At 46.7% G+C, this 16,281-nt stretch overlaps 1 protein-coding gene across 1 annotated transcript in view; it reads left to right on the top strand.

Moving 5' to 3' along the window:
* Positions 1 to 16,281, top strand: part of RASGRP1 (RAS guanyl releasing protein 1) — a 78,987-nt gene that overhangs the window by 42,421 nt on the left and 20,285 nt on the right. The window contains exons 3-7 of the mRNA XM_081831845.1: positions 2,688 to 2,793; positions 8,683 to 8,745; positions 9,572 to 9,703; positions 11,681 to 11,834; positions 14,991 to 15,164. Of these exons, the coding sequence (XP_081687971.1) occupies positions 2,688 to 2,793; positions 8,683 to 8,745; positions 9,572 to 9,703; positions 11,681 to 11,834; positions 14,991 to 15,164 (629 nt within the window). The remainder of the gene's footprint in view (positions 1 to 2,687; positions 2,794 to 8,682; positions 8,746 to 9,571; positions 9,704 to 11,680; positions 11,835 to 14,990; positions 15,165 to 16,281) is intronic.

Here is a 16,281-nt window from a genome sequence, read left to right as displayed (position 1 = left end):
TGGGAGATATTAGAAGGGGCCAGATGGAGCTCCACTGGCCACAGCAAGGATTTTGTGTTTTATTACAAGTGGAGTGGAATCCATTAAAGGGTACGAAGCACATGACCTGATTTATGGGCACCCTCCTGGCTTCTGTATGGAGAATGGACAAGAGAGGAAGCATGGGGTCATTTGGGTTTGTGCATCATGGTACTAGTTACAAGTGGTCTCTGTAATGGCCAGGATGGAGAGAAATGAACTGGTTTGAGGTACATTTTGAAAGTAGAATCAAGACCCGCTGATGGATTGGATGTGAGGGAAAGTGAGAAATTAAGGATGACTCCTAGGTTTTCTGTTTGGGTAACTGAGGATGGTTGGTGGTACCATTTCCTGAGATGAGGAAGAATGGAGGAGGACTGGACTAGGGCGGAGAGAGAGAGGTCAGGAGTTTGGGTGGGATGAGTTAAGTTTGAAATTAGACCTGTGTTGCTTTGCCAAGGAGGATGTTGGACATGTTAATTTGGTACTCAGGCTAAAGATATCAGTTGGATGGTCATCAGCAAATAGATGGTGTTTTCGCCAAAGGACTAGATGAGTTCACCCCAGAAAAAAAGTTAAAATTTTTAATTTAAAATTTAAGAAGTTTCAAATTTTTAAAATTGTTTTTAAAAAGAAGTGGGAGGACTAAGCCACAGAGTATGGTGACATTTAAATGCTCAGCAGAGGAAGAGGAGACAGAAGAAGAGTGTGAGAGAGAAGCTGAGACAGTGTGATGTTATGGAAGCCAAGAGAAGAAAGTGTTCCAGGAAAGAGTGTTGTCAACTTGGGTTGGGTTGGGTTGAATGCAACCTGAATCACGAAGTCAGACGAAGCCAGTGAAACAAACTATTGGATTTGGCAATGTGGAGCTGGTTGGTGACCTTGAAAATAAACTATTCAGTGGGATAGCAGAGATAGAAGTCAAAATGGAATGGTTGAAAATGGAATGGGAGGTGGGAAATTGATGAGAGTGAGAATCTGCTAAAAACGGGAACAGAGAAATGGAGAAGTCCTAGAGCTGGTGAGAGCCCAAGGCTTTGTTACATTGTATTTAAGTGCCATGGGTAAGGAAAGCAGGAGAGAGAGAGGGAGGGAAGTGGGTGATGCAGGAGAGAATGTGGACAGAGGCAGGATCGGCATCCTTGGGAAAGGAGGAGACTGTGTGCCCAGTGGAAGCCATGGCCTCTTCAGAAAGGCCTCCCAGGGAAACAGGGAAGGGCAGGCAGGGGGAGGAACAGCACATGCAGAAATCTGTGGATTTGGTGAGGGAAAGGTGAGTGATCCGGGCCATTGAAGTGCAGTTTCTCAATGAACTGTGACTTTAGGTCATCGTCTGAGGGTGATCCAGAACTTCCAAATCTGGAACCCAAATGCACGGTGCCCTTCATTTACCGTTTGGTGCACTTGGAAAGAGTGAAAATGACAACCTCGCTTGCACAATGTGTTTTAAAGAGCTTCGAAGTGCTGCGGCAAGTCACGTCCCTTCTTTCCTTTGATACTTTGCCCTGAATCATCCAAGTTCCCATCAGAGAACAGAATTCACCTGGCTTGTTTAAATGAGAGCACTGCAGTGAAGGTAGTACTTACAGAGATGAGGGTGGAGTTAAGAGATGCTGCACCCAGACGGTCAACAACCAGAAGTCATTGCCCTTCCCCCAACCCAGGGGCCAGGGGTCAATGGAGATCAGTAGTGTTAGATCTCAGTAAGAGCTGGAGTCAGGAAGGACAGGCCAGCCAGTGTGATCGTTCACTGAAGAGACCTAGAGCTGCTATCAGGAAGTGGCACCAAAGCCTCCCTGATGCTTCCCCATAGCTGAACCCACCTGGAAGCTGGCTGGCAAGGGTTAATCCACGGTGAAGGACGGGGAATAGATCTGGCCCCAAATAACCAACATAGCCCCTAACACTGCATGCCATAAGTGTTGAAAAGATTTTGGAAACCACTCCAGAGGGCATATTTATACCCACTGCCCGTGTATAGAATGCATCTGTTTGGTACCTGCTGGGTTTGGAAAACCTCGTTAACCGTGATCTTTGAAATGAACCATCAGGGATACTTCGTGGATACCACCATCTCCAAATGCCATGTTTGCCTATAGTCTTCCTCCTTTATTTTCATCCAGAGGCATTTTGCCCATAAACCTAGGCAAACTTCTATTTCAGGGCCCCTCGCTGGCAGGAATCCCTTCCAAGGCCATGAGAGAGCCCTAGAAATGTATTCCTATGATCACGTTCTTGTAAATTTTTCAAAAGTAGGATATTTAACTGTAATCTCTTAAGACTATATATTTTTCACTCTGACCCTATAAAGGACCCCACCCCCCCATTGTATGCGCTTTGGGCCCCATAAAACTTGGATCTGTTTCTGCTTTCAACAGAAACTTGAGTGTATGATGCAAGTTTCATTCCTTTCCCAAGATTCTACTATCTTTCAGGTGGGGTGGTTAATGAACATCAAAATGGACATTTTGGGAAGGGGAGAATGCAGCAGGAGGGTAAGAAGCAAAGAAGGGAGGGGTGTGTGGTGCTCAGGCAGGGGGAGAAAAGCACTGTGTGAAGCCACTCTGGCCGTCCACCACCTTCGGGTAATGGAGGGTTGTCAGGTGTCCCAGCAGGGGACTCCTTTCTCTCAGGGGGCCTTGCTCAGATGCTGCTTTTTGTGTTTTCAGATGCAGATGGAAACCTGTGTCGAAGTAACCAACTGTTGCAAGTCATGCTGACCATGCACCGAATTATCATTTCCTCTGCTGAGCTGCTCCAAAAAGTTATCACCCTATATCCTTGAGCACAGTGACTGCCCATCCCCCAATGGGATTCATTCAGAAGTATCTTGAAATTTGAAATTTGCTTTCATTGCGATTGGTTTGGAATAACTCTGAGTGGTAAATGGGTTCAAAAATGTCCTTTCGGGGGTGTGGGGGTGGTGCGTGGTGTCAATGTGTGTGTCTGTGAGCACATGGGCACACGTATGTGTCACCGCGGTTGGGCAGGGCAATGTTTTCAAAGCTGATTGCTCAGGCAAATCGTCAAAGAAATCATGGGTCTTCAGTATGTCTGGCGAGTAAAAATCCCTTTCCTGTAGGTTAGTCAAAATTCGTTTTCGTCCTGTGCAGATGGACAAGGGTGCAGTCACGACTCCAGTGACAAACTGGCTCTCCTGTCCCATTCTCACCCTTTCCCCAGGCTCTGAAGAAAGCTTCGTGACACCACAGTATCTGCAGAGTCCACTTTCGTGCTTCAGGCAGAGGCGCTGGCTATGGGCCAAGCAAACCCTGCTGGATTTTAACCTTCTTATGGGGTGTGAATTGAGTAGGGTGGAGAAGGAGCCTGCCCTCTGCCTCTCGCTGGGGACACTGGAAGCCGTGGCCCCATGAGAAAGGACTATAGGTGCACCTTTCTCATGGGAAAGGCACGGAGGAGCCCGTGGAGCACCTGCAGCCGGGGTCCTTGGCAGTGAGTCATGACTGGTGGCTCTTCTCATCCTATACCCCCTCCCCTGGCCCCTTCTTTTTCACCTTACGGCATACAAAAAAATAAAAGCCACCAGAAGAGACTGAATCTCTTCTCTAAACCTACTTAGAAATCTTTACTTCTCATATCAAAGGATTCCAAGGGCGGAGCGTTGGCAGAGGTCTATATAATAAGAGCTGCAGGTGATAAGTGGGTGTCTGGTCTGCAGAGAATTTTTAAATCATTGTAAAGCTGATTCAGAGTCGATCGACTTTTTACTAACTCCATGTACCAGCAGTTCTAAGCAGTGTCAGTAGTTAAAACCTTCTCAGTGAGAAACGTGTTGCTCTAAGGACTAAATGGTGCCCCCTGGCTGCCCCCACGTACACAGCCCCCTCTCCCTGCTCACTCCCCCCACCCACAGGCTGACCCCTCACATGTCCCCTCTCCTCCACTTTCACCTCTGCCCCTTCAGTGACACCTGCCCTTCAGCCTATAAAACACATTCAAGTCTCCCCAACCTAAAAATTAACTCTCCACCCTGCCTTCCCTCCACTGTTAGTTAGAAATTTGGTGCACAAACCTCCTAAAATAGTCTGCACTCACTATCTCCCATCTCTTGACTCCCACTCACTCCTTCACTCAGCTGGGGCCCCCACCCCGGCCCTCAGACTTTCTTCTCTTGTCACCACTGGCCTTCGGGTGGCTTAGCCCCTTGGCTCTTTTCTGTCCCTGCTTACTCTGAGCTTTGTGGACACCCCCTGCCTCTCCAGACCCTCTCCCTCCTGATACTCCATCTGGCTTCTCATCTAGCCCCTTCTCCGAGCACCTCTCAAACAGGGGGACAGCGTCCTGGTGTCCTTCTCACTCTGCCTCCTTCCCTGGGTGATTTCCCTCCAGGATTTCCACCTCTATCCCTCTGTGCTATGGACTTTCAAGTTCGTATTTCTTTTTTTTTTTTAATTCAATTAGCCAACATACAGTACATCATTAGTTTTTGGTGTCGTGTTCAGCGATTCATTAGTTGTGTGTAACAGCCAGTGCTCATCACAACACGTGCCCACCTTAATGCCCATCGCCCGGTTACCCCACCCCCCACCCCCTCCCTTCTGCAACCCTCAGTTTGTTCCAAGTCTGTATTTCTTTAACCCAGACGCTTTTGTAAAAAATATCTGGACTAGTTTGTGCTGCAGACACTTCCATCTTAATATGCTCAAAACTTAATTCATTTTCTCACCACCTTCATCCCCAGTTACTACCCATTAATTCTGCTGTGACACCTGCATTTTCATTTTCACTTTCAGTTTGTGGTGTCCTTGCCCATCCACTTAGCCAAACCAGAAACCTCAGAGGTGCCCTTGACTCCTCCCCGCCTTTCTCCTCCTACGGAGTCCATTACTCAATCCCAGGGCTTCTACTTCAGAAATGACTCTTAGCTGCTTCCTTCTCTCCATCCCCCTGCCACGGCCTTAGTGTGGGCTTCCATCTTCTCTCCTAGGCCCCTCTCTGTCCCGGACTGCTGTCCTCACTGGCATGCTGCTAGCATCCCCCACCCCCCAATCATTAGCCGCCTCTGAAGTTACTTTCCAGAGAAGCAGGTCGCAAAGGCCATTGCTTCAGAGCCTCGGCAGACTGCAGGGTAATGCCCAACTCCTCGGCTGCCAGGCCACGGCGTCCACGGTCTGACCCCCCAGTGTCCCTTCTCCTCCCCCCTGCAGCTCTCCCAGAAGCCCTGTCTCCCCCACACCCAACTTCCCCATGCACCAGCTGGACCGGGTCCCCTTACAATTCCTGTGCCTGGATGGCCTCTTCCTCCCTCAGTGCCTAGCAGCTCCTTCAAGACCCCTCTGTGAAGTCTTTCCTGTCGTTTTCAGCCTTCCACACACCCCTCCCTTTTAAAAACACATCTAGCGTGCTTAGACAGTGCTTTGAAAATCTAATTCCTGTGACTTTAGTTTTGTATTGCTTAAGTGTCTCTCACGTCTCTGGTCTGGATGTAATCTGCTTTGAAAAGCTTTTCATCTACGATTGCAGAAAGTGCCAAGTATTTTTACTCTGTTAGCTAAATAAATTGATCTACCGAGACTTCAGTCTGTAAGTTTTGCAGTGTGCTACATACGTGCTCTGGTCTCTCCAGATGACGATTTCTTTTTTTTTAAAGATTTTATTTGTTTATTCATGACAGACAGAGAGAGAAACAGAGGGAGAAGCAGCCTCCCCGCAGAGCAGGGAGCCCAATGCGGGACTCGATCCCAGGACCCTGGGATCATGACCTGAGCCAAAGGCAGACGCTCAACCATCTGAGCCACCCAGGCGCCCTATAGATGACTATTTCAAGTACACTGCAGAAACTTTGTGTCTAGCTGCGTAGTTTGATTTGTGTTAGTAACATAGAAAGTTAAAAGGTACTAAAAATTAATTGTAAGTTACCTCAAGAAAAAAATATAAATATATTTTTAACCTAGATTTAAAAATGTATATGCTGTAACTTACCCGTGTATGTGTCTCCCCCACTAGTCTGTGTGTCCGTCAGCATCAGGAACCAAGGCTTATTTATCTTGGTTTCTCTAGAACTTACCTCAGGGGCCATCTCATGATAGTACATGACAAATGTTGCCTGACTATGGGTGCAAAACACTGGACACTTTTAGGGGAGAAATTCAGGCTTTGGTCTGGGGCAGGGGACGAGATTCTAAGAAGGGAACATGAAGTAAGACTGCCTGTCACTGAAGCCCAGGTTAAACACTGACAGCAGAACGATTTTTTCTTCACGTTTAGTGTCTGTTTTCTGACTTGGAAGTAATAAAATTATTAGTTACATAAGCTCACGGTTTCCTTGATGCTTCCTGGTTTTTCATCGTTAAAAAAGATTTGCAAACACGCTTTGAATGGCTCAAGTGCCTGAAAAGTACAGTCAGAACACCGGCTGTGAAGAGAAGGAAGATGTGTGGAGCCTGAAGCTTCCAGCAAACAGTGACCTGAACCCCTTCGAGGCAGATGCTGGAGCCTCTGATACTGCACATGCTGGGCGCTTGCTTTGGCGCTCCACGTGAAAAAGCAGGTGCCCTGCCTCACTCCAGGGCTGCCTCTGCTGTGGCTTAGGGGCTCTGATGAGGGGGAGGCTGTGTCCTCCTGCCCGGCGTCCTGCCTGGCCCTGTGCAAGGAGAGCTGGCGTGCACACCGACCAATTCACTCAGGTCCTGCCCACACGCTGGGCCACTGGCCGCTGCGCACCACAGGGATGGACATTGGAAGGGACAAGGGATGGGCAGGGAGCGACCAGATGAAAGCTCCGCAGTAAAAGGCACCGTGTTGATTTACAGATCTACTTAGCTGGTTTTAAAAGAGAAGTACGTTTTCCGTCCCTTCCTCATTAAAAAGGAAGAATAAAAATTTCAGCAAGTGCATCAAATAATAAAAATATAGAATCTGGGCCATATTTATCTAGAATGTGCCTTGTGCTTAAAGCTCTTTGCATTGAAGGCAGGCATTTCCTCAGCGATACGGCCTAAAGACGCGTAAAGTCCTTGTTTTCATTCTTACCTTTTATGCCCAAAGAAAGGCAGGCATCAGACAGAGCCTTTTAGTTCATCAGGTTTGCCAGTTGCCTGGACTTATTTTTATTTTCTGTGTTGCTGTTAATGTGTGTTTTTGTGTTTTGTTTTTGTTTTGGTGCTTTTGAGGACAGATATTATAGGCAGTAAGTCTATCAAAATTTACTTTTTTAAGTGATTTTATTAAAAGTACCAATTTTACAGCCATAACTCTTCTTTAGGGCTTCAAGTTTAGTTTGCAAATATGATTCTTTCTGTAAGTCTAGCATGTTTCACCAAGCGTTTTTAAGGGGCCTTGAAAAATGTTTGGTTAATTTGAATAATGCTCATTAACTAAATGCTTCTGATGATTGTAAACTACAGTTATGAATTTTACATTTTGAATGATTTTTAAATACTTCAGATGCCTTCCTGAATTCTAAATCGTTTTTATAACTATTAAAGTTATAAACAGTTAACATCATTTTAGAAGTTCCAAAGCCATGATTAAACTTAATAAAATTTCAATTTAAAACCACAAGTGCTTTAGCACTTAATTATAAAGGGAAGTTTTGAGACTATCATGCCAGTATGCTCTTAAACATTACAGGGATGTAAAATCCCCAAATGCTCAGATTCCTTCCTAATCAAAAGCACTGATCCTAGGATGTAGACTTTCACTTTGCTCTGTTTACCTCTACATTTTCTGGGATTTAAGATACACATGCACACTGAAGGAAGACCACTCCCACCCAGTTACTTGAGCTTTCTGCCAGCTTACTCACTGGACTCCTGGCAGGGGCGCTGCAGGAAGTCACTGAACCCCGTACCGAAGTTATGACAGCACAGTGTTTAGAAGGGACAGAGGGTACAGCCTGGCAGGGCCCATGGTGCACGTAACCTGATTCCTCAGTCTGGTGACCAGAGATGGTAGACCCACCCAGGCTACCAGTGGATTGGATTTTGCATTTCTTTGGCTTGTAAAATAAATGAAATATTCTCCACAGATCTCTAAAGAGGTCAACGTAATGGGATCTTACTATTCTCTCATATTCTTAGGATGGCACCATTCTCATGGAATATTCCGAGTGCCATCTCTGATTGTATTTTGGATTAATCACATGGCTTTGTCTGGCTTGCCATCACGACTTCCAAGGTCCATCTGCTTACCTCCTGCAGGCATATATGATCATTTTTCACATTGCTGCCCTTAATTATCATGACAGTATATCTGAATATTCATTCATTCTCCCCCTCCTCATTTACTGCACAAATTGTTTATCCATTCCTCGAAACACTTTGAGAGAAGGGGCTCCTCAAAGTTGTTTCAGTGGGACTCCACATCTCTTGGGCATGGGTAGGAGGTCATGTGCCCCTTTTGCCATTCAGATAGGCTGCTTATGCCAGGACCTTCCCACACTGTTGGCTTCCTACTTCCCCTTCTGCAAAGGAGATGTTGGGACCTCCTTCCATAAGGAGGTGTGGGCTCCACAGGAAGTCCCCATCATCACCCTTCCAGGTGCTAATACGCACACAACTGCACACATCAAGTTGGTTTTTGTCCTATGGCCAAAAAAATAAGAAACTATGGCGGGGGGGTGTTTTAGCAAATACTTCCAAAGATGAGAAGTTGTTTGGTTTCTATGACAGAGGCTTCTATTTCCCTTAACCACAGCCCTACCTATAAGGACGCCTTGGCAAAGAACTCACCAGGGCTTTGTCTGAAGATCTGCTATTTTGTAAGGTAACGTTTCTACGTGTAGTTGGGACTTGTGGAGTTGGGTGAAATGAAAGGCTGAAGCAAGGGATTCTAGTTCTTTCCTCATGCTCCCTACCTTTCCCGTCCTGTCTATAAACACCTCTGGACAGCCTGGAAAGGGAATTATTAAAGTAATCATATTAGAAAAGTAAGCTCATATTAAAGTAGCTCATATTAGAGCATTTTGGAAAGTACAGTAAAGAGTATAACTATAGTAATAATTACTCATATCCCACTATTTTGGAGTATTTCCTGTGTCATTTTTCTAAGCAGTTCTTTTTTAACATAATTGAGGTCAAAATACATTTTTGTATCCTTTATTTCTCACTTAATTTTATAGCCTAGGAATCTTCTTTCATCATTAAAAACTTTTTTGTGGACAATTATTTTTCATGGTACTATATTTGTAAGATATGAGAAAGTGTAATTTACAGATGCACTACCCCATCTTTGCACTTTTCGTTTGTCTGTAACCGTATTCCTTGTAATTATCTCGGATACACCTGATTGTGCCTAAATCTTTGCTGTTGCTTTTTCTGTTGTGCTGTGCCTATCCTGTCGAAGCATGTGGTGTGTGGAGGGGCAGAGGACTGTCAGCAGGTGGCTTTCTTTCCATCCCCCACACCATCACCCCACCCCCTTATATTCTATATATAGAATATATATTCTGTATTCCCAGGCATGCAGAAGGACAAAGCAGCTTCTGTCTTTTTCTGATTCCTCTTCGTGGGAAGAACCCACCAAAAAGCATGAGTCCTTGGCTTCAGTTTTGGATTGCTGTTTGTTTTGTTTTTTAACTCCCACCTCGTAGGTACTGGATAACAGAATTCTGGATCATGTTTAAAATGGATGCCAGCTTGACAAACACTATGGAGGAGTTTCAGGAGCTGGTGAAGGCTAGTGGTGAGGAGTTACACTGCCACCTGATTGACACAACTCAAATGTGAGCGTCAAGGTTTTGACTGATCTTTCCAAACCACCTCCCTCCCGGGCTGCTCAGCCAGGCCTCTGACCCCCTGCTGGGAGGGCTGGATTCCCCACTCCCGGAAGCCCCTCAGGCAGGCTCAAATTGTAGCCCCAGAGTGAAAAGACTGACGTTTAGCAGAAAAGCAGAGAAGCCCCACTGGTGATAAAGCTGTGAGTGACTAATGTCAAAGAGCAAGGGGAAAAAAAAAAAGTCCCAGTGAAGAAGAAACCAGGTAGCGGGATAGTGACTACAATGAATCCAGATGATGAGAAACTGGAAGTACGGCCACTAGATGCTTCCTCAGCAGCCACAGTCTCAGGGAAGGGACTGCTGAGAAATGGATTGAGCGGAGGGTTTCTAACTTATATGGATGTCTACAAGAGACGCCTAGACTTGCAGAGATGGGAAGGCTCTCAGGAATAGCTGAGATTACTCCATATGAGAAAGTGTAATTTACAGATGCACTACCCCATCTTTGCACTTTTGGTTTGTCTGTAACCGTATTCCTTGTAATTATCTCTGACACACATGTCTATGACATTGTCTATGACATTGGCCCACTCTGGAAGAATGAGGACCTTTCCTAGTTTTGGGAGAACCATGCACACACACACACACACACTCACACTGTTTGCAACATGGCCACTTTATTTTGGAATAACAGAAATCCCTAGGATATAGCGTTCTAGGACCGAAGCATATTCTAGGGATCGTTCCATGCAACATCCTGGGAACCCGAGGCTTGGCAAGGTTGGCTGGGGTCACACAATTAGTAGCAGAGGGAAGCTGGGCTCGGACCGCCCTCCGCGCACTGAGCCACAGCCCCACAGAAATGACCTCAGGATCACATTACATCGTCCTGGATATCGTTCTGCAGATGCCGGTTTGGATTCTCTGTACTTCTCTGCTTAGAATCTACAACTTGAAAGATAAGAGAAAATTTCAAAGTAACAGTGTTCTCATTTAAAAGATGTAGAACCTGGGGCACAGGGCAGTTCTCAGACACCGATCTCCTTGTCCCAGCGTGTCCCTCGCTGACTGACCTCTCCTGAGATTTCCCACAGTACATTCTTTAGGAAGTAGCCAGTGGGATATTGCCTGAGCAGATATACTTAAGAAATAGTGAGTTAAGCTTCCCTTTGGCATCTCACTTTATAACACGTTCACTGGCCAACAGGGCTCCAGAATCTGTAGGCTTTCCCAAACTCACTTGACCGCAGAATCCTTTGTCAAGGGACAAGGTTCCCATCAATACCAGTTTGGGAAACAGATCTGCACCCTGCTGCCTCTCAAAATGGCTGCTTCCTTAGTGAAGGAAATTGAAACTAAGGATCAATTCTAGGAAAACTAATGGATCAATTCTAAGAAAATGTGGGGGTGGAGGGCACTCTAGGGTTAGCTAGGCTTCCTTGGTCATTTCCGTGGCTGGGAATGTTTGAGGAGAATGCCCCAAGTCTGCCCCGAGTGACCACATGTTCCTGCACAATTCCCCGCAGCGTGGCTTCTCAGTTTGTGGAATGCTGCCTTACTAAAACCTTGAGGTAGCATCCCCATCACCCTCCTAAGAACGAAGGAACACGCAGAAGGCATGGAGAGAGCAGAGATGCCAGGGGCTAGACAGAGGAGCAAGGATCAAAGGCCAGGACACTGCGACCAATGCCTGAGACTTACTTTCCTTCCCACGGCCTTAAAGTAAACACGTCTTACCCAGGTCCCATGACGTGTTCCAAAGGTTCACTGAAAACCAGCAAGGCTTTCCTACTTGGTGCCATAGGGGAAAAAAAAAAAAAAGTGGGGGGAAACCGTTTAACACTTTGTTTTGGCGGAAGAAAGTTAGCTAATTCATGGTGCTTTGTATATCCTTGTGGGAAATGCGAATGGATTTACTTGAACTAAAAAGTAATTTTGGTTTACTTTTCCTCTTCTTCTCCCGTTCATGTTTACCCACAAAAGCAATGCCCGGGACTGGTCGAGGAAACTGACCCAAAGGATAAAATCAAACACCAGCAAGAAACGTAAGGTTTCCCTGCTCTTTGATCACCTGGAGCCCGAGGAGCTGTCGGAGCACCTCACCTACCTGGAGTTCAAGTCCTTCCGGAGGATATCAGTATGTACTTGACGGGCAGGAGAGAAACTCCCTGGGTTATTTCAGAAAATAAGGCCCGTCTACCTCCTAACCCTGGAGGCCCCCTCAGAGCCGGTGGACTTTCCCGTCAGACTTCGTGTAGTCTAGAAAATGGGTACGCTAGAAATTTCTTTGTAGCTCTGCTCTGCGCCCCTTCTCCCATCCTCTGTGCCACCCCACCACTCACTCAAGTGACAGTACCGTGGGCCCCCGGGGCACCCTGCACACAGACACACACGCGTGTACACACAGCATACACACACTCACGCACACACCTCTTACCCCTCATAACCATTAAGCTTCCCGAATTTAAAATTTTCCTAAAAAAAAGAAGGAAAAAGAAAACGGGGATATGTCTTCTCAGAGTTTTATTCTGAGATAGGCTTTGAGTGGCTTGGGGAAATCCTAAAATAAAGTTAGGGTCTAATGGTCTAGCCCAGAATATCCCGAAGTTCTTGAAGTAGTGCTGACCAGGCCCAACAGTCACCCAGGATTCTAGATCTAAACCAGGCTGTCCCAAACCTTGCTCCTTAAAACTCTGTATGTGATACCAAAGAACGCTGGTTCTATACAAGAGAACTTGTCAACATGTCAGATGCCATCAGACACCCCCCCCCCCCCCCCCCCGCCGCCGGCCAGTGTGCTTGCTTGCCTGAGAAGTGACACCCTTAGCCCACTCAGTCCCCACCCCTCCCAGAGGTACAGTCTTCGGCTTTGCTCTAAAAATAGAGCATACCTAGTTGCTGGATACATTTCTTGGAATGACCAGGGTTCCCCAGATGAGGGGATGGGGGCTGCTCAGAAAGTGGCCTGAACAAGGTCACTCAGCTCATCACAGTCAGAGCCGGGGCTGGAGTCACATGCCTCCTGGTCGCTCAGTTCCAATTTATGGAGGCTGCTTGTGTCTGGAAGAACGACAAACCAAGTTTCAGAGTTTATTTCATCTTTTCTCCCGTGATGTTGATGTCATCCTGTTTTCACACAGCGGTTGAGCCATTCAGCCAGGCTCCCCCTCCCCCCAGCTCCCATGTGGAAACAAGCCTCCAAGCATTAATCCCCACCAGCCCCCCAGGGTCCCCACTAGCACCCCTCCCACAAAACTGCAGGCCCCGATTAGGAAGCTCCGCCTGGGGAGTTTCCATTTGGCAGTGCCTCCCCTGTCCCAGGGAAGGACACTGAAAAGAGCCGTTTAGCACGCAGGCAACGTGAGCCCTGCGGGGCCCCAGTGGGCCCCGGGCGGCTGCAGCAGCCTCCAGGAGGCAGGAGTGAGAACCCCTAGGACTTGGAGCTAGTGCTCCCCCAGCTGGAGGCCGTGCTCCATTTGCAAATGAAAACATCAGTTTGAACTCTCATTGCTTTTAGGTGGCATCCCCTCATAGAAGAGGATTTGTGTGTGGGGGGGGGCATATTTTCATTTTTCCTACACAGTTCTAAGCAGTTTTCCCAAATATGTTCCTCCATTGTAGTTGGAGGGAAATTTCTCTCTGCTATGAATGGAGTGGCATTTGATATTTTCTGCTTTTTATAGTACTTACTATTATAGTACTAATTCTAAAAAATAAGTGGATCTGATGTTTTATTTACAGTGGGAGGGGTATATAAATGTATTCACTGGAGTGAGTCACCGGGACTTTCTCTCAGAACCAGTAAGGTTGCTTATGTGTCCCTCTTGAGTCGTTTTTGCTCACAGTTTTCCACCCATCAGCAATCACTGGCTCAACCATGTCACATCTGATCTCAAGGGGGAGTTCGGAAGCAGGGAGCTCGAAATAGCTGGGATACCACACCAAAACCTTCCCCAGGCCCGTTGGAGCAGAGCAGAGGGCTCCTCCCTCTTGGTTCTACCACTTGAACAGAGGCTCGTCCAGGATAGGGACAAGATGGCTGCATCCTTGCTTAGCCAGTGATCTGCCGAGACAGCTCCGCTTTCACAGGAGCCGATCACGGTCAGCCATGGTCAGTGCCCTTGGCCAGTTGGAAGACTATGGTCACTCCATAATAGCTAACCATGTGGCCTCTGCTCAAGCTGGTGAGTCAGAGGAAATCCAAACAGGCTTGTTGTAGCATGAGGTTAATGATTATCCTGTCAGTACCACCTCATGTGGGCAGCACTCTGAAAAGTTAAAGTGCTTTCAGACGTTGTTGTGTTCATAACAACTCTGTGACCCTAGACAGGGCAGAGTTTATGATCCCACTTTTAAGTTAAAACAGTTGGGGGTGCAGGGCGTGGGGGGGAGAGAGAGAGGAGACTTTTGAGAGAGGATTGTCTGTTTTTCCCCTTAACTTCAGCGATGGAGCTAGAACTAGTACAGATTTTACTCAACGTACGATGGGTTTATTGGGCCATAAACCCATTGTAGGTTGTAAATATCACAAGTTGAAAATGCATTTAACACCTCTAACCTACCAACATCATACATAGCTCAGCCTAGCCTACCTTCAGTGTGCTCAGAACACTTACACTAGCCTACGGTTGGGCAAAATCATCTGTTGCAAAGCCTATTTGTAATAAAAAGCTGAATATCTCCCGTAATTTACTGAATACTGTACTGAAAGTGAAAAACAAACAAAAGTGAAAACTTTACAGGAGTACAGGATGGTTGTAAGCGTATCAGTCATTTATCCTTGTGATCATGTTTTTGCCTGGGAGCCGCAACTCACCCAGCATCACGAGTTTCGCACTGCATATGGCTAGTCTGGGAAAAGTTCCAGATTCAAAATTCAAAGTATGGTTTCTTACGAATGCATATGGCTTTTGCAACATTGAACAATTAAAAAATCCTAAGTGAAACCATTCTAGTCAGGGACTGTCTATACTGAGATTTCTCTTCTATATTGTATTCTTCAGAAGGGACAGTATCATTATCCACTCAGAATACAGTATTTGGATTAACTAGTGTGTGGACACATCCCCTTGGGCCTAATGACTTTTGATGTAGAGAAACCATGCTTTGGGTAGGATAAGAAAGATTTCCTTCCCACCATTCCCATCAGCCAAGTGGAAGACATGCAGGAGGGGGGCCAAGAGCTCCTCTGTCCCATAGCATCAACTGAACCATCAACAGAGCAGAAGTGATGTGCCGCTCAGATGTCCCAGAGGACCAGAGGGCCAGTCCTGATGGGTTTCTTTTTCCCCAGTTCTCCGATTATCAGAATTACCTCGTGAATAGCTGTGTGAAGGAGAACCCCACCATGGAGCGGTCCATCGCCCTGTGTAACGGCATCTCCCAGTGGGTACAGCTGATGGTTCTCAGCCGCCCCACCCCACAGCTCCGGGCAGAAGTCTTCATCAAGTTCATCCAGGTGGCTCAGGTCAGTGACTAGCTTAAGAATTTGACCTGGGCTATGAGGTAAAGTATCCCCTCTTCCCCCCAGCCAGTCTGTCCGTTAGAGCTGCTTCCCCCTCCTGAACCACAGGAGAGTGTGTGTGACGTGAATTGTCCCAGATTTAGATATGGTGACTTTTCTGTTTCCTACATAAGGGCAATATGGTGAGGACCATACTGATTATCTCAGGGGTCAGAATACACTTTTAGATCTGTTTAGATCTTTTAAAAATTTTTTTACGTTTTTATTTATTGTAAAGTAATCTCTGCACCCAGTATGGGGCTCGAACTCACGACCCCAAGATCAAGAGTCACACACTCTTCTGACTGAGCCAGCCAGGCGCCCCAAGATCTGTTTAGATCTTTTAACAGATGCAGCAGATGCTTTCCAACCTACGTTGTTTCCCCAAATCTGGCCCACATGGCAAAGGAAAGGGCAGTTTCCCAGGTTTTACTGGGGCTGGACTACCTCAGCTGTCTTAGGTCTGTGAGCCCTTACTGTGTTGAACGGCTGGGTTTAATGTTTGAAGGCAGAGTTTAGGCATTTGATGGGAGGAAAGCAGGTAGTAGGAACACGTAATTGACGTTCCGCAGAGACTCTAGCCCCTCTCTCCCGGTGATGGGCCAGGGCAGGCACTGGCACAGTGTAAGAGAGTAAGACGAAGTCTTTGCCTTAAAAATAAAAGTGGTTATTTGAAATGAAGGATACAAAATATTATTAGTTCTAGAGGTTCAAGAGCAGCGTTTCTCAAAGTTTTGTACATGGCCCACCTGCTCTGATGTTAACTGAAGGTTTATCCCTAAGCTCAGCCCCAGATCCCAGGAGTCAGAATAGCTGCGCTTGGATCCAGCAGTCCTTGCATTAAGCAAGTACTTTGGGTGGCTCTTAGAAACCGCTGATGTAGGGGCGCCTGGGTGGCTCAGTTGGTTAAGCGACTGCCTTCGGCTCAGGTCATGATCCTGGAGTCCCAGGATCGAGTCCCGCATCAGGCTCCCTGCTCGGCGGGGAGTCTGTTTCTCCCTCTGACCCTCCTCTCTCTCATGTTCTCTGTCTCTCATTCTCTCTCTCTCAAATAAATAAATAAAATCTTTAAAAAAAAAAA

This window comes from Leptonychotes weddellii, chromosome 9 (genome assembly GCF_054177405.1).
Source record: "Leptonychotes weddellii isolate Sample4059 chromosome 9, ASM5417740v2, whole genome shotgun sequence".
NCBI classification, from domain to species: Eukaryota; Metazoa; Chordata; class Mammalia; order Carnivora; family Phocidae; genus Leptonychotes; species Leptonychotes weddellii.
Note: the sequence above shows the minus strand (reverse complement) of the source record. Positions and strands in the feature narration are given on the sequence as shown.